At 34.2% G+C, this 20000-nt stretch overlaps 1 protein-coding gene across 1 annotated transcript in view; it reads left to right on the top strand.

Annotated features, from left to right (window-relative positions):
- The window catches only part of LOC137656109 (lachesin-like), a 505216-nt gene that overhangs the window by 476378 nt on the left and 8838 nt on the right, over window positions 1–20000 (top strand). Inside the window, exon 7 of the mRNA XM_068390286.1 lies at window positions 13852–13993. Coding sequence (XP_068246387.1) covers window positions 13852–13993 — 142 coding nt within the window. The remainder of the gene's footprint in view (window positions 1–13851; window positions 13994–20000) is intronic.

Genomic DNA, 20000 nt, shown 5'->3' with positions numbered 1-20000 from the left:
AAAAAAAAACAATTCAGTCAGAACATTTATAAAAAAAAAGGGTCGTGCATTAACCTGGCACTAATCTGACAGCAAATAACTGAATTCAACCGTAATTTTGTGATATTTGCATTTGAATATATGCAAGGTTGAATCTGTATGCAAATACATTAAATCACTGAATTAATTATTATTTTCATTATATTTGCATCAATAAATTTAAAAGTTAAAATCACGCAAAATCGCCGATTTCATCCTTAATTTCAATATATTTACAACTAAAAAAATAATCAGCAAGATTAAATCAATATATTAAAAGAGGAATATAAAAATAACGTTCATTTACTAAATCAAACTTTATTTCAAACAGATTTTCTTTCACAAAAATTACTTCCAGAATTACTATGTACACAATAATATTTTTTAAAGAACTTTTTTACCATTTGGAGCCAGTTAAATTAAATCTTTAATTAAAGGTTTTCATTATATAAAAAGAAAATGAAAACGTACTGAATTAATTAGTCAAACATAAAAAAAAAGAAAACAATCATGCATTTAAAGGCTGCTCATGAATGGCAGAGGCAAGGAACAGTGATATTGCCCTATCAAGCAGGACAATGCCTTAGGGCTCGGCCACACCAAGCGCGATGACTTGGGCGGTAAGCCAGCGACAAAATGTTCGGTGGCCACACCGGAACCGCCACACCTCTCTTGCCTCCTCACTCCCAGCAGTCGAAGATAGCCTTCCTCGTAAACATGACGATGGTGTTTGAGTAGGAAATTACTTCCGATTGAAAAACTTTATTTTAATCTGAACAATAAATTATACAAGAGTCTGGATTCACGATTTTAATAATCAGAGAAGGGATAATAAGTTAATTTTAAAATTAATGTTGCCAGTCTCGTTTGTACGACGACAGATTTAATGAATATCTGCGTATTTTGATTCTTTGATGGCAACATCCTTCCTGGATTCAGGCTTAAAACACAAACGTCGAACTATAGACAACCTCAACTCTCTCTTACCAGGCATTATAATTGCTTCAAATATGATAAAGTGCAAGAAAAATCTTTGTCCCTTTCATTCCAAAATTAACTTTCATTTGCATAAGATATATTGTTTAAATGTACATACGATTCTTTATATTTGAAATTTCTCTACTTCATCTTTTATATATATATATATATATATATATATATATATATATATATATATATATATATATATATATATATATATATATAAATATATATATAAATACATATATAAATATATATATATATATATATATATATATATATATATAACTAAATGGTGATTAAATAGGTTGCAACGCACAAAAAGGCGTGGGCCTAACCACTATTTTACTACCATCCATTTGCAGTTGATTGCCATAACTTCCATTTATTTCATTCATTTTTGCTCTCCGAAACACCAACCAATAAATTATTGATTAGTTATGGCTGGAAACGAACAAATGAACGAGTACCCCTTCAGGAACTGATGAAAAATGGTGCAATCTTGGGTGAAGACGATTGGGCCTCCTATCTGGCCACCTACATAAGATACCTTAGGTTTCAATTTGCCGAGGGAACCTCTTCCCGCTAACCTTGCCACCAGTCGCGCTCGGTGTGGCCGAAGCCTTAGAGACTGACCATATATACATATGATTAGCGTCCAAGTCCCCTCTCCATCCAAGCTAGGAGCAAGGAGGGTCAGGCAATGGCTGCTGATGACTCAGCAGATAGACCTATAGGCTCCCCCAAAACCCTCCATTCTTAGCTCACAAGGATGGTGAGGCTGCAGCAACCAAAGGAACTAACGAGTTTGAGCTGGCTCAAACCCCAGTCTGGCGTTCGCCAGTCAGGGTCGTTACCACATCGGCCACCACAACCCTAAACCCACACTTCAACTTGAACCAATATTGATTATTATTCTCAACAGGTTTTCATGAAGTAAAATACAAATAACACACATAATAGATAAATTAACGATTTCATAAACAACTTATAAAAATCTACCAATTCTTCCCGTCAATCAAATATGATATATGGGAAGCAGGGCATGGCTAACCATACCCCTTAAATGACAGATCCCAGCGATTAATACCGTGAGACTTGGCGAGGATAATCGATAGCCAATTAGAATCCATAATTGAGTCCATAAGCTTGAGATGGGCGTTTCTGATTAGTCGCTCAATCTGCCATTTTGAGTTTTCGATCCAGCGCCATCTATTGGACATTTTGACGCTTCGTGTGGAGGCTTCTAAATACTTAATGATCTTTTTGTTTATTTTCCTAAGCGGGTCATCTGTGGTCATCTATGGTTCAATTCTCGATTGGATGTTTATTAGTGCCACTGTGATGTCAATACCGTCTTAATTATTATTATTATTATTATTATTATTATTATTATTAAGCATCAACCCTAGTTGGAAAAGCAGGATGCTATAAGCCCAGGGGCTCCAACAGGGAAAATAGCCCAGTGAATAAAGGAAACTAGTAAAAATAAAATATTTTAAGAACAGTAAGAACATTAAAATAAATATATCCTATATAAACTATAAAAGCTTTCACAAAACACGGGAAGGGAAATAAGATAGAATAGTGTGCCCAAGTATACCCTCAAGCAAGAGAACTCTAATGTAGGTCTATCTTAAATATCCATCATAACGTTTATCATACACACCCTCCTATACGTTAATATTCCTTCCAATCACTCTTGAAGAGTAGGGTTTACCAAAAATACCTTCAAATCTAAAAATTTTCGTTATCCCCATCTTAAATGGTTGGTACAGACCGAGTGTAAAATTCCAAAAGTTATGACTGTAAAAACACATTTTAAAAGGGAAACGAACACAAGAACACTACAGACCGGCTATAAAATTCCAAACCTTTTAAAACCTAACCTTCCCCCACCTAACCTAACCTACTTACTCTGTGTTTTCATCTCACCTGGCTTCACTCCTGGCAAGGTAACAATAAATCATATTTCCTAAATCGTAAAACTAGCTTCATAATATCGTATTTCATAAAGATAAACAACATTTTCCCAATCAAGAAAATAGATTTGACAAGTAATATGAAAATTTACGACTATCCCAAGCAACAACAAATCTACTCTTTGAGTATTTACCCTCTTAAGATAAAGTATTTTTCAGGAATGGGAAGCTGTTAATGACATGGAAATTTTCTGATAAAGTTGTTTGTTTATTCATGATTGTTCAGTTCACGCATGAATGTGGTAGAAATCGCTGTGTTACTTTTTTGTTGTTTATGTGTATGAAGAGGCTTATGTAATTGATTGTTTCTGTGGTGGCCGATGTGGTAACATCCCAGACTAGTGAATGCTAGACTGGGGTTCGAGTCCAGCTCACATTCGTTAGTTCCTTTAGTCGCTGCAACTCATCATCCTTGAGAGCTAAGGACGGGGGGTTTGGAGGAGCCTATATCAGCAGCCATTGTCTGGCCCCCCTTGGTCCTAGCTTGGGGGGTGAGGAGCTTGGGCGCTTATCATATGTATTATATGGTCAGTCTCTAGGGCATTGTCTGGCTTGATAGGGCAATGTCACGGTCCCTTGCCTCTGCGTTTCATGAGCGGCCTTTAAACTTGGACTCTATACTCAAATCACAGTCAAAATATGAAAGAGGCAGTGAATATTTCCTTGGCTTTTCTGGCTGTTAGTGGAAAGGATTAGTATGTAATAAATATGCATATCTTTTGAAATATTAAAAAATACTATTGCCAGTCCTCTTAAAAACCAACATTCCTCATACAATTTCTTCACCAACCAGCATTACTCTAATCCATCCTCTTACAACCTAGTACTTCTCAAACCCTCATAAAGTGTCTTTAAAACGTAGCATTTCTCGCACCTGTCCTCCTAAAATCTGCATATATCAGTTACCATCAATTCCTACTCCCGTTCTGGCCTGTATAAAGAACCATTTATGCCTACTCCACTCAACAAGAGCCAAACATTTTTTTATTCCTTTTACCTCCTTAGCGAAAACATCATTAACCTTGTTTTACCCGCCCCATTATTTTTCCCCCGTCTTCGCATCCGCAGGTATATTACCCATGTCGTTCCTTTGACCTTTTAACCTCCTACCCCATACCCCCACAAATCCCCATTTCCCAACTCCCCCCCTCCCCCACACCCTTCGAATCGGGAAGATTTAGTCTCTCTTACAAGACGTAATAAAAATTGTTCGAAGTGTTAGAACGACTAATAGAGTTTCTGGGGGAAGGTATCGAAACCGGTAGAGCCGAGTTAGGGCGAGATCAGCCACTTTAGGATAAAGAGGAAAATACAATACCTCCTTTTTTTTCCACCCTCCCGGAAAGCGCTCCGATTTTATCGTCTTTCCCATTGGCTGGGGGCGCTGAAAGGGAAAATTATGTCGACTTCTAATGGGGTTTCCTAAGGAAACACACTGCTAAGATTTTCATGAACCAACAAAAGATGTCGAAGCTGAACAATGACGACGGGGAAAAAAAAAATTACGAGGAAGGCTAAAAAAAAAAGTTTTTCTTTTTGGTCTTTTCGAAAAAAAAAAAAAAGTTAAATTGAGGACGTGGTAATCGAACGGTGGTGACCGCTAGGGGTCAATGGTTGGCGTTATTTGAGGTCGGTAGGCAAATTTTTGCTAGTTTAAACTTTATATGAAACTTCTGGCTTTCTTCTAAAATTTTAATGAAACTTCAAATTTTCTTGTAAACTTGAAATTCGGTTTTCAGTTTTCTTGTAAACTTGAAATTCAGTTACCAGTTTATCTTCTAAATTTGAAATTCAGTTTCCAGTTTTCTTCTGAACTTGAAATTCAGTTTCTAGCTTTCTTATAAACTTGAAATTAAACTTGAAATTTTTCTTCTAAACTTGAAATCAAGCTTCAAGTTTACTTATAAACTTGAAATTAAGCTTCAAGTTTGCTTATGAAATTGAAACTAAGCTTTAAGTTTCCTTATAAACTTGAAATTAAGCTTTAAGTTTTCTTATAAACTTGAAATTAAGCCTCAAGTTTTCTTATAAACTTAAAATCAAAACTTCGTTTTATTCTAAGCTTGAAATTAAACTTAAGTTTTCTTTCGGACTTAAAAAGAACTTAAATTTAAGGTTTTCTTCAGAGCTTAAAACTTATCTTTAGTTTCCTTCTAAAAATCTAATGAAACTTGAAGTTCCCCTTTACTTAGAATGAAAACTCAAATTTGCTTTTGAAATCAAAGTTAAAAATGTTTTCCATACTGGAAATTAAACTAAATTTTCTTCTTAAATTTCAATGAAACTTCAGGTATGCTTTTCAACTTAAATGAAGCTTCAGGTTTCCTTTTTATAAAATTGTAATGAAATCAGTTTTATTTGAAAATTAAAAAAATACCTTCAGAGTCACGTTTATTACATTGAGTTTTATTTCTACGATATAAACAATATACTTATTCAATAAAAATAAAAATATGTCTTATCTATAGTTGGATAGGACCTTTTCCAATGTATTCAGATTAAGAATATATCTCTTCTCCTCCTTAATCTTGAAAAGGATATCTTTGTGTCCTGCAAATTTTCCAAAAATAAATCTAGCCACAAAATGAACAGGCAGTTTCCAATCAAGCTTTTGATATTTGATACCCATTATTCTATCTTTATCCTGAAAAGATATCTTTGAAATGGAGAATAAATTTTCATTGGCTTAAGTGTCGATTTCTAAGAGAAGCAAATATGAAAAGTAACTTCTAAGAATATTTCTAAAAGAAAAAAAAAGTCAAATTAAGTCAAGAATCTTTCAGATAAGGAGCAATAATTTTAATAACGGATATAGTAAATAAAAAAAAAATATGAATTTCAGAATTTCTAAATTTGTTTATTATTATGGCTAGATTAACATTAGCACAATTATATACATGGTCTGTCAAAACGCCTTAGTATTCCACGTTTTAACATGAATCTATCATGCATTTTATATCTACTCACATTCGTTGGGTAAGCTTTTTTGGCTTCTTCTATCGAAAAGAATGGATCCCCAATATAAAAAAACCATTAGTAAACATTTGCAATTACGGTGTTCAATATTTTCATCAGTACCATTATGAACAATACCTAACCTTCAAATTATATATCTAACATTTGCTAAATCATATATTTAACATTTCCTTGTTTTGTTGGCTGTTCAGTCTGTATTATTTTTAATTACCTCTGTTCCTCTATCATTACCTTATCCTATCTTTTCACTAACTCATATCTTTCCAAACTATTCCTCTTTCCTCTAATAATTCCCCTCTTCCTCTAACGGTACAGCATCCAACCAACGCAACACCCCCGCCCCCAAACAAACCAGGTCTCCTATCCCATCATCCCCTCCCAAGGTCTACCCTTACCACTCCCAGAATTCTCTTGCCAGTTACCACCCCCCCTCCCTAGTCCTCCCCGGGCCAACGCCTCTTAACCGCAAGTATTCCCTCCCCCCGGCATACCATATCCCCCTCCCTCTCCCGGGAAACAATCAGCTTTTAACCGAGATAAACTCCCGATAACAATGTTGAAATCAATGTATTTTTAATGAGCCCCTTTGACCGCTCGCCGGGTAATTCGTAGCCCGAGTAAGTACAGCCACGGGCTATGAAATGCCGCTGTATAGACGGGATAAAAAAAAAAACGCGAAACTTATTGGGTAAAAAAGCAAAGAACTTTGTGAATATACAAAGCGCCTTTGCGAGGGAGCTCAGGACTAGCGAGTCAGAGCGAGCCAAGTTTTTCACCGGTTCTAGATTAAGGAAAAATAAATAGAAATTACTCACAAAAAGAGATCAGCTATGTTAGAGCAATGGCGGATCCATATGGGAGAAAGAGACTGTTAAAGAGTTGCCGAGAAGGGGTTGGTTTTCCATGGAGAGCATCTGGTGGTGGTTAATCTCTATCAGATATAGAGGCCACTTTGAGAACCTGGTGAGGCCGGTAGCCTATGGGAAAATGGAGAGGCACTCCACTATCGGTTTAAGGTGGATACCTGTAAAAAAAAAAAAAAAAAAAAAAAAAAAAAGAAGAAGAAGAAGAAGAAGAAGAAGAAGAAGAAGAAGTCGCCCGGAGAGTCTTGTAACATAGATATCTTCCTTCATATTACTATTATTATTACTTGCTAAGCTACAACCCTAGTTGGAAAAGCAGGATGCTATAAACCCAAGGGCTCCAACAGGGAAAATAGCCCTGTGAGGATAGGAAACAAGGAAAACTAAAATATTTAGAGGACAGTCACATTAAAATAAATATTTTCTATATAAACTATAAAAGCTTAACAAAACAAGAGGAAGAAAAATATGATAGAATAGTGTGCCCGAGTGTACCCTCAAGCAAGAGAACTCTAACCCAAGACAGTGGAAGACCATGGTACAGAGGCAACGACACTGCCCAAGACTAAAGAACAATGGTATGATTTTGGAGTGTCCCTCTCCTAGAAGAACTGCTTACCATAGCTAAAGAGTCTCTTCTATCCTTACCAAAAGGAAAGTAGCCACTGAACAACTACAGTGCAGTAGTTAACCCCTTGGGTGTTGTCAAGTGTATGAGTACACAAGAGAATCTATAAAGAATAGACCAGACTATTCGGTGTATATGTAGGCAAGGGGAAAGTGAGCCGTAACCAGAGAAAAGGATCCAATCTAGTACTGTCTGACCAGTCAAAGGACCCCATAACTCTCTAGCAGTAGTATCTCAAAGGGTGGCTGGTGCCCTGGTCATCCTACTACCAGGGGAGTGAGAGGCTCTGTGAGTATCTGGTAAGGATATTTAGCTGTAGCTAAATGAAAGTGTCCATATAAAATAGCTTTGAAAGTTATACAAATGATTTATAGTAAATATTGATAAATCGCCAAAACTAATTTCATATCAACTGGTAGATATGGGAGTCAGCAATCTCCAGTATCTTCTATTTACCTTTAAAAAATTCTTGTGTGATATCATTCATTTTCAAAGCTAATAGCTTAAGCCCCAGCAATGTTTTATTTGTGTTATGGAGAACTTCATTCTTACTGCGTGTACCTGAAGGAAAAAAGGATGCACAATCCAAAATGGCACCATACTAGACAATTATCCTGAAATGCCAAGCCTTTTTGGCCCAAGGGCAAATTATTTTTTTTCTTAAATCAGAAATTTGGGGTAGGGGAAATAAAATGCCGATTTCTGAGCAACCATACAACATGGAACAATGAATGTTTGTTTTTATTTGCTCCATAAGATTAAATACAAATTAGAATGAAAATGAGAGTGGAGTCAAAAGGACACCAAAGGTGGACGTGGCCCATGAATTATGTCGACCAATGGCTTCCCTTGGTGTTTCTAGGTCAGTATTCCACTCTTGCTTGAACATCAATTTCCGGATCTCGGCACTAATAATGCTTTTTAACTCTTAAGAAACATTCGATCTGTCTCTCATTCAATTACACAAAAATGACTTATTGAGAAAGTCTTTTAAGATTTCCAATGATCAACCTATTCTGAAAAAGTGTTTTAATTCTTTCATTCTGCATTGTTCCGAGTATTGTTCTCCTATCCGGTCTTCAACTGCTGACTTTCATCTTAATGTGTTAGAGAGGAAATTACGGTCTGCTAAATTCCTTATTCCTGGTCTAGATACCAATCTCTCGCACCATCGTTCTATTAGTTTGTAATACATGTTGCATAACAATTTTCATAATTCTGACCATTCTTTTCATTCATATCTTTCCGGTGAGTATCATCATGTTCGTAATACTAGGTATGGAGTTAATTCTAATAGTCATGTCTTTTCCATCATGATGTTCAATACGACACATTATTCTAGAAATTTTATTCTACCTGTGACCAAGCTGTAGAATGATCTTCCTGATCAGGTAGTTGAATCGGTGGAACTTCAAAAGTTCAAAGTTGTAGCGAATGTTTTTATGTTGAACCGACTGACATAAATCTCTTTATATAGTTTATTTATGAAAAATCTATTTTAATGTGGTTATTGTTCTTAAAATTTTATTCTAATTGTTCACTACTTCTATTGTAGTTTATTTATTTCCTAATATCCTTTTCTCACTGGGTTATTTTTGCCTTTTGAAGGCTTTGGGCTAAGAGAATACTGCTTTTCCAACTAGGGTTGTAGCTTAGATAATAATAATAATGATAATAATAATAATAATAATAATAATAATAATAATAATAACAATAATAACAATTATAATAATAAAAACAATAACAGCATCTCAAAAGGTTATCTTGTAGGGGCATTCCCTTATCAATATATAAATACGAGGATCAAGATTATATCAGAAAGGCGGCTCCCTGCAGAAGGAGACGGAAGAGATCATAGGCGTATATTACATGGACGATTCACTATACCATTGTAGACAAATTCCTGGCTATATTAGGCAGAAGCTACATTCTAAATGAAGGGAATCTGGAAGAAGGCGCTCTACCATGATCTGGTAGACCCACTTCCGACCATATTTGGAAAAAGACTAGGAGGCGTAAAGGGCTCCTTTGACCTGCTTGATAGGGCAATTTTACTATCCCTTGCCCCTACCATTCATGAGCGGCCTTTAAGCCTTAAAATAGGTTAGTTCAAATACCAACTAAGGGCAGCTCCTCTTAAGAAGGAAGAGGGTGGGCTTTGGCATATCCTGGTGGGTTCAGTTGCCTTCTGGAGGTACAAATTCTGGAAATATCTGGAACGGTTGGCTTCTAATTCAAAATGGAAGAGGAATATGAGAAGGTCACAGACGTATCAGATAGGGTCCTACATCTCCAGTAGGTGTAGGAAGACCCAAAGACTATCTACAGTAGGAAGAAGACAGCGCCCTTAAAGCAGCTGATGAATGTAAGGGTACAAAGGTCAACTCACTAAAAGGGTCAAGTCCCAAAGGGTTAGAACAATATGTGGTTGAAAGAGTTGGATGAAAGGTTAGCGTGGATTAATATGTGATTGGCACTGGAAGAACGGAAGATGAAAAGATAGATGGGATAAATAAGGATATAACTCACTGGCTGAATGGAGTTGGTAAAAATTTAGAATAACCAAGGTTAATAATTTAAAGAACTTGGAATAAGGAAACAAAGATAAATATGAAAATTTAATAATAAGAGGGTAAACGTATGTAAAGATTCAATTACTATGATAAATAAACAAACTAATAAAATTAATGATTCACGCTAAAATGAGTAAAAGTTAAAAAGGAAAATGAATTTGAGATAAATATATCTAATTAAGTATAAAATTAGTAATCAAAGGAAAATGAATTTGAGATAAATATATCTAATTAAGTATAAAATTAGTAATCAAAGTTAATCGGAAAAATCTAATTAAGAAATGCATAAAAAATCTTTGAATATAATGTTTGACTGAATTTTTAAATTACTCGTATTATTTTTGAATTGCAAGGAAATTTCAATGCGTTCATATATATATATATATATATATATATATATATATATATATATATATATATATATATATATATATATATATATATATATATATACAGTATATCATATAACCTACCGTACGTAAAATACAAAATAATCAGTAAAAATGAAAATTAAAAATGTCAAAAATATATATATAGGAAGAAGAATAATACAGAAAAACACACAAATCTATAGATAAACACACGGCCCAAGACTCCATAATCAAAAAAGCTGTATTTTCTATACTCTTATTTTACAGCAACCTCATTTGCATAGACTTTCTTTTCCCTCGAGAAAAAAAAAAAAGACCTTTTTACCCAACACATATTTCTTAGTATTTCTCAAATTAAATGAGATGAAAATAATGGAGTTTCAGATGGGGAATAAAAAGAAAGGAGTTCGGATATAAACAGCAGAAAAAAAAGAAGAAAGGAGTTCGGATATAAACAGCCGGATCAGGAGTCGTTTCCGAACGTTTCTTGCCAATGCAGTCGGATAAGCTTGAAGGCGAATGGCCATTGTTTAGTAGCTGGCGAAATAAATATAGGCATATATATTTTTTTAACGTTAAAATTTGCATATAAGTGGAGGCTTACATTCCGGTTCCGTTTAAACTGTCATATGGTAATATGTGTATGTGTACTGTATATATACACATGCACACATACATACACACACACACACACACACATATATATATATATATATATATATATATATACATACATACATACATACATACATACACACATATACATATTGATATAAATACTAATGTACACGACCCGTCAAAAATCATGGATAATATTTAGATAAATATGCACACACACAAGCAACCCCCCCCCCTCTCACCAGGGTATGACTACTTCTCTCCCCTTATCTGAGAGACGGGAAGAGACCTAGTAGTTATACGACTGGTAATGCCGGTGAGCCTAAACGGAAATATTATATATATATATATATATATATATATATATATATATATATATATATATATATATACATATATATATATATATATATATATATATATATATATACATATATATATATACATATATATACATATATGTATGTATGCATATCGATAAAAATATACATGTATGTATGTAAAACAAATATTTCATTTGTCTCGTATTTCGAATATATGTTATACAACGACACTATACCATATATTGACATAAGCTTCGACACGCCAATACAAAGACACATTAATATTGTTGTAAATTACACAACATTTTGTTAAAAGCCAATTTTAATCCGCTTGACTCTGCAGTCACAGGTAAACAAATAATATGTCCCAAAAAGACCATATCCTACCTACTATATACCTGAGAACTAAGAGCAGGGCTTACACAACATCCCATCCCAAAGGGAATTTAATTCCAATTATGTTTCTTCTTCAGTAATTAAAGGGAATTTTCAGAACAGCTGACCCGAAGCGTCAAGGTTGGGCGACCGTACGTTTGGCCCTCCTCCAAAAGTTTAATTTTTACAGCTTTAAATTAATTACTGACCAGTCTTTGTTTATCAATTGGGAGAAAGAATTTTGCGGACTGTTTATAAACAATGTTTCTTGTTTTAATTTTATTTCTTTAAACGATTTAGTCAATAACTAGAATATATGTCTGTCCAGGTATTCTTATATAACATCTCTAATATTACTCACTTACATTTATCATCAATTGCTTTCCTTAATCATATCATAGATCCCCATGCTATTTACTTCACTATTTACTCATTTTTTTATTCTTCCCTACTTTCTCTATTATTTACTCTTTTTTTCATTCTTACCTACACTCTCTAGTATTTAATTTTTTTTTATTCTTTCCTACTTTCTCTATTATTTACTCCTTTTTTTATTCTTCCCTACTTTTTCTATTTACTCCATTTTTTATTCTTCCCTACTATCTCAAATATTTACTCTTTTTTTCATTCTTCACTACTTTCTCTATCATTAACTCCCTTTTTTCATTCTTCCCTACATTCTATAGTATTTACTCCTTTTTTTCATTCTTCCGTACTTTCTCTACTATTTACTCCTTTTTTCATTCTTCCCTTCTTTCTTTGCTATTTACTCCTTTTTTTCATTCTACTCTACTTTCTCTACTATTTACTCCTTTTTTTTATTCTTCCCTTCTTTCTCTGCTATTTACTCCTTTTTTTCATTCTACCCTACTTTCTCTACTCCTTTTATTCATTCTTCTCTACTATTTACTCCTATTTTCATTCTTCCCTACATTCTCTAGTATTTACTCCTTTTTTTCATTCTTCCCTACTTTCTCTACTATTTACTCCTTTTTTTCATTCTTCCCTATATTCTCTACTATTTACTCCTGTTTTTCATTCTTCCCTTCTTTCTCTGCTATTTACTCCTTTTTTTCTTCTTCCCTTCTTTCTCTGCTATTTACTCCTTTTTTTCATTCTACCCTACTTTCTCTACTCCTTTTATTAATTCTTCTCTACTATTTACTCCTATTTTCATTCTTCCCTACTTTCTCTACTATTTACTTTTTTTTCATTCTTCACTACTTTCTCTATTATCTACTTTTTTCATTCTTCACTACATTCTCTACTATTTATTCTTTTTTTATTCTTCCCCACTTTCTCTATTATTTACTTTTTCATTCTTCCTTACATTCTCTACTATTTATTCTTTATTTATTCTTCCCCACTTTCACTATTATTTACTCCTTTTTCATTCTTCCTTACATTCTCTACTATTCATTCTTTTTTTATTCTTCCCTACTTTCTCTGCTACATAAATTCACAAACATATCTATAAGCCTGATTAAACGTTCATTAAATGAATTGTACCAATTTCAAGACTTATTTCATGGTTGTCCTATATGCCTAAAATTGAACTAAACTACTTAATACGTCGTCTTTCCTACTTTTTTACCCTTACAATTAACTTTATCTTGTAACATTTCATCAGATTTTACTCCACCATTAACTGTTCCTGGTTTTTAAGCATTTCAAAATTAAATAAAAAATTACAAATCTACAGAAGCATATACTTCAATCAATGAATACATGCAAGGGAACTTTCAAAGAAACAAAAAACCTTTACCTTCACGACAACAACCCAAACAATGTTAAACAGTATAAAATAGTTTCTGAAACCTTTACTCTATCTATCTATATAAATGTCAATAAAGTACAACTGGAGACAGGAATTTCAGGTACACCTTGCTCTGAGAAAGTGTGCCCTGTCACACCCTTACTGAGAGGAGAATTCCTGTCTGTAGTCCAGGCGATCACTGATACCAACCTGCCTAAACTATATCTGGTTACTCACCATGCAATAAGGGAGTGACAGGAATTCCTGTATCCATCTGTACATATCTACAAAAAATAATAACCAATTCTCACAATCACACAATTGTAAATTTCCAAAAATATTACAATAGATTGAATAAATCTCCATACCTTTGTTCTCTCCCCACAGTCGCGCCATCGATACAGGTGCCCAACCAGCTGGTGGGTTCGCCCCTCAACTCTGACCTCATGCTTTCCTGCCACGTGGAAGCTTACCCCAAACCAATCACCTTCTGGAAGAAAAACAACAACGAGATCATGATTATTGATGGGTGAGTTTATCATTAATTAAATTCTGATTATTATTATTATTATTATTATTTTATTCTATTTTTTTATTTGTCAGAGCTGACTAGAGAAGTTTGAAATAAAGACATACAATTAGAAGGCTAAAAAATGGATGCAAAAACTTTTATCTCTCTCTCTCTCTCTCTCTCTCTCTCTCTCTCTCTCTCTCTCTCTCTCTCTCTCTCTCTCTCTCTCTCTCTCTCTCTCTCTTATATATATATATATATATATATATATATATAACGTACACACATATACATATATATATATATACATATATATATATATATATATATATATATATGTATATATATGTGTATATATATATATATGTGTATATATATATATATATATATATATATATATACAGAGAGAGAGAGAGAGATAGAGAGGAGAGAGAGAGAGAGAGGAGAGAGAGAGAGAGAGAGAGAGAGAGAGAGAGAGAGAGAGAGAGAGAGAGAGATGTAACAAGTATAACTACGTTTTTTTCTCATTCATTGCATGGTATATTTTACATTAGGAAAAAATCATCAAATGAAAAATTCCTATACAAATAATGTAAGACTCACTCTCTCTCTCTCTCTCTCTCTCTCTCTCTCTCTCTCTCTCTCTCTCTCTCTCTCTCTCTCTCTCTCTCTCTCTCTCTCTTAAAAGGCTCATTAATCACTACATTAAATTAAAATAAAAACAAATGCCAGTTTCTATATAAGAAAACACTCTTAATTATTTATCTCTTTCATATAATCTTTTCCCAATCCCCATTTCAAATAAGATTAGCCACCAATACTCAAAGCCGAGCAAGAATAATATCACCCTGAACGAAATACTTTCCATATCAGATCATCAACAACAAAAAAGAAATCATTAATTACGTAAACACGATTCAAAATAAGCCAAGAAAATACGCTCCGTATTAAGACTCTCTTACGCAAACCCGAGACGTATTTTGTGACAAACTTCCGACGCGAATCAAATATTCATGTTACCCTCCTTCTTAAGATATGTAAACTCCCCCATTCAGTCGACTGTAAAGTACGATAACTCGTATTTTTAACCGTCTCAAAAGTCTACAGTAATTAGGGAGGTTAACCTTTTACTTCCCGGGGAAATATCATTCTTTAATCTGAAAGAAAACAAACATATTCAAAGCTGCAGCTATTTGTTCTGTTCATATGACTGGTTTACAAAAGCGGTTTAGAAAAGACGATTTTTTCTAATCTGAAGAAATTCTCTCTCTCTCTCTCTCTCTCTCTCTCTCTCTCTCTCTCTCTCTCTCTCTCTCTCTCTCTCTCTCTCTCTCTCTCTCTCTGATAGGCATTCGAGCATAACGATAAGTTATCCGCGCTATAAATAGGAAAAAAATCCTCTTATTTCTAGGAATTAAGACTAACATCACAAAGTCTTTGAATTTATATATAATTTTCCATGAAACTGCTTTGGACGAATACATCCTTACAAAACATTACCTACAGGAAATCCCTTCACATACAAACAAACAAACAAACATACACGCACACACACACACACATATATATATATATATATATATATGTAAATATGTATATGTATATGTATATATACATATGTATATATATACAGTGTATGTATGTATGTATGTATATATATATATATATATATATATATATATATATATATATATATATAGTGTATGTATGTATGTATATATATATATATATATATATATATATATATATATATATCTGCATAAAACTCACACGATGCAATAACACCACTATAGAAAATGAAAGTTTTATGTGAATCCTAACCGGTTTCGTTTTCTGCTATTCACGTCTTCATCTAGAGGGCTGATGCACCGAAAGACGTTTTGCATTGCATTATGTACAATGAGAGTACGAACATGCACGCAAACATTTGTAAAACAAGCCTCATACAACCAACAGCCTTCACCTCAGTAGGTTTAAAGGTTTATAGGCCGCTCATGAATGACAGAGACAATGCCCTAGAGATTGACCATATATACACATGATCAGAAACCAAGGCTCCCATCTAGCCAAGCTAGGATCAAGGGGGGCCAGGCAATGGCTGCTGGTGAAATCGCAGATATACCTATAGGCTCCTCCAAACACCCTTCTTTAGCTCAAAAGGATGGTGAGGTTGCAGCGACCAAAGAAACTAACGAGTTTGAGGGGGACTGGAATCCCAGACTGGCGTTCACCAGTCAGGGACGTTACGACACCGGCCACCACATTAGTAGTAGATGATAGATCAAATATTCAAGTCTTTCTAGCCCTTCATACAGTAATCTGTAATTTTCTTACACTAATATGAGTTTTCAGCCTGAATAAATATTTATATCGACCTATATACAAAACATTATACGTACACACACGCACACACACACACACACACACACACATATATATATATATATATATATATTGACATAACAGTTAGAGTGGCAGAACAGCAAGAAGCTAGACAGGAAGTCAACCAAATCATATGACAGCAAGGGGGGGGGGGGGGGACCCCTGTCTTGTGTAGAGCAGGCGGATGAATTATTCGAAGAGCCAAAGAGGGACTGTACTTCGGAACAGTAGTAAATCTTTTATAAAAATCAACATATGAAACCAGCCAATCGACTCGGATGATACTGGTATGTTACTCTTTCTATGAAGACTATGAAAGGGGTTTTGTACATAAGTGATGGCAATTTTTCTTGGTAAATCATTCTTTTACTATTATTATTATTATTATTATTATTATTATTATTATTACTAGCTAAGCTACAACCCTAGTTGGATAAGCAGGATGCTATAAGCCCAAGGGCTCCAACAGGGAAAAATAACCCTGTGAGGAAAGGAAACAAGGACATTAATAAACTATATAAGTAATGAACAATTAAAATAAAAAATTTAAAAAAAATTGCCATTAAAACAAATCTTTCATATATAAACTGTAAAAGGAGACTTATGTTAGTCTGTTGAAAAAAAAGGAAAAGAAAAAAAAAACTGCAAGTTTGAGCTTTTGAAGCTCTACCGATTTAACTTGTTGATAAGGAAGATCATTTCTTATATATCCCTTAGTCCAGTACACTATAACACGTTGAAATCTGTTTACATAAAATAAACAGAAACCATACCAGAGTAAACATCAAGTGTAAACATCTTGTTTATTTCTGGCAAAAGAAATAATCATCATCCCGTTATTATTATTATCTTAATGTTGAGTTAAATGGCAGGACAGGATTAGAAATGAAACTATAAGAGGGATTACTCGAGTGCCATATGTGGATGATATGATGAGGGGTAGATGGAGATGATTTGGGCATGCTCTTCGCACTCCCCAAGAGAGATTAGTTCACCAAACTTTTAACTGGGCTCTACAAGGCACTAGAAGAGTTGAAAGATCTAGCCCTACATGGTTGAAGGAAAATGAAGCGTGAAGTAGATGATAAATGGAGAAGCATTGATTTAAAAGCTCAATATAGAGACAAACTGGCAAAACCTAACTGAGGCCCTTTGCGTCAATAGGCGTAGGAGGAGATGATGACGGTGATGAGCTAGACTGTCGGCAAAAGTCACGTATATTTCAACCAATCAATGTAAAAGTTGACTGACTTGAAATAGTTTTGCAATTACACAATTCAAATCTCTTGCGAAGAAATTTTGGATCCAGAGATATTTCGACTTCCTAATACCATGCAGGGTTGTCTAATAAGAGTAATCAGATATAAGGAAAAAACAACTGTTGAATGGGTATTGTAAGAATAAGGATAAATTATTAAGATACAAACTATGGTTATTCGAGATATTTACATTAACATGGACATGAAAAAGTGCATAAGTTGAGCTCTTCTACTGAATGCTCAGAAAATACTGGGCAAAAATGGCTTTTAATAAATTAAAACCAGTGGTTGACATTTTGCTGGGAGACGAACAATCTGCTCTCAGAAAACGAAAAGGATGTAATGACCAGAGATCCAAAAGACAAAAATACAAAGTTTTTTATAGTTTATATATGAGATTTATTTTATTGGTACTGTTTTATTTAATGGTTAATTACTTTTCTTGTAGTTTATTTATTATTACCTTGTTTCCTTTCCTCACTAGGCTATTTTCCTTATTAGAGCACTTGGGCTCATAGCATCCTGCTTTTCCCAGTAGGGTTTGTAGCTTACCAAGTAATAATAATAATAATAATAATAATAATAATAATAATAATAATAATAATAATAATTCGTGTTTCGTAGATTTTCAAAAAGAATTCCATATTTCACACAATTCCTTTTGGACAATCTTGATACAAAACTGTGTTCTGTATAATTTAGAACCCCAATTATCATTACGACGTGGTATAAAGGTAATTTCGGACGAGTTACAACTGATGGAAAATTAAGTTATCCATCTATTCAACGTTAGTGGAACCAGGGTTGGATTCAATCCCATATTTCTATATATTAGTTCACTATTTTATATAAAACATTTTTTTAAAAAAAAATTTCGTAATATTACAAAGTATAAAATACCACTAGATCTTATCTGTTCTGAGTACACTGCACTGGTTTACAGAATTATTAAGGAAAAACAACTAGCATTAGACTGTCCAGTTTGAAATATCGAGAGAACATTTAAACAACCGGAAAAAAATGGAAAAATAAACTTATAAGAACATACTGTAATCTATGGAGTATGCTATTAAAAATGAAATGATAAAAAGGATTTGAAGGTTTAAGAAACAAGGCAGATCGATATAGGCAGATAGGGGCATAAACAGGTTATCAGTACGAGGGGAGAGCCATAACGACAATATGCGCAAAAAGAAAAAAAAAAACAGCAGTGTACAAACACGTGTAATAACATCTGCGGTACTCCACAATCGTTACAAACTATTTATAAATAAAAGGGAAATCTAAGCACAAGAGAAAACCAACTTGTGCAGATGTTATGCTCGAAGAAATTCATTACTCTTTTGGTTACACCTATAGTGATTCTTGGAAACTAGGCACTGTAACCCTGTTGTGGTGCAAAAGAGGTTCGAAGTACTTTTAGATGATATTTTGAGAAGTATATTAGGAAATATGTGGCAGAAATGAGTAACCAACGATAGGATAAGAAAGGTAACTGGTAAAGAAAGTCCGTGATCCATATACAGTATACATACATACATACATACATACACACACACACACACATATATATATATATATATATATATGTATATATATATATATATATATATATATACTCGTATATAAAATGTGAGTATGTCTACATACATACACAGACACACACGCATATATATAATGCAGCCGTTTCAAGTCCGCGGCAGTACAATGGATTCAGACATATCATTATTCATGTTTGAGGTTTGGCCAATTTCCACCACCACTCTGACCCCTGAGAATTGGTGATGGTGGAAGACTTTTGTATGATCCCTCACAGCAAACCAACCTATTATGGGCGATCCTGACTATTACTAGTAAAGCTTTGCTGATCATGGCGATACAATGAAAAAGAGATAAACACACATATACACGAGTCCTTAGGGAAAGCGTTAAAACATACTACACGTGTAGAATAGAAGTACAAACTTTCAAAGCAGATACAGACCCCCCTGCCCCCCACACCCCCCCTACCTACCTATCCTCCGATCCAACAATCCACCCCTTCTTTTTCCGGCGTAAATTCCAGTGATTTTATTCCTTCGTCTTCCCCTATATCATTTCTGGCCATCTGTTGCAGTACATTTCTCCCAAATTCTAAAATTAATTCTGGAGGTGAGGCGCACTCGACTTTTTTTTTTTTTTTTTTTGGGGGGGGGGGGGGGTAAATTCACCCAGGTGAGTCCAGGTGGACGACTTCTTATTTAATATGTACCACCAGGTGATTTTTACCTGCTCGTCCGAAGAGGGAGGTTTTTACGCGAACCGACCGATGGAAAGTGTAATGCATTGTTGGATTGATTAATTTACATTTTGGGCAAGCTGCAGAAGCAACGACTCCTGTGTCT

This window comes from Palaemon carinicauda, chromosome 17 (genome assembly GCF_036898095.1).
Source record: "Palaemon carinicauda isolate YSFRI2023 chromosome 17, ASM3689809v2, whole genome shotgun sequence".
Taxonomy (NCBI): Eukaryota; Metazoa; Arthropoda; class Malacostraca; order Decapoda; family Palaemonidae; genus Palaemon; species Palaemon carinicauda.
Note: the sequence above shows the minus strand (reverse complement) of the source record. Positions and strands in the feature narration are given on the sequence as shown.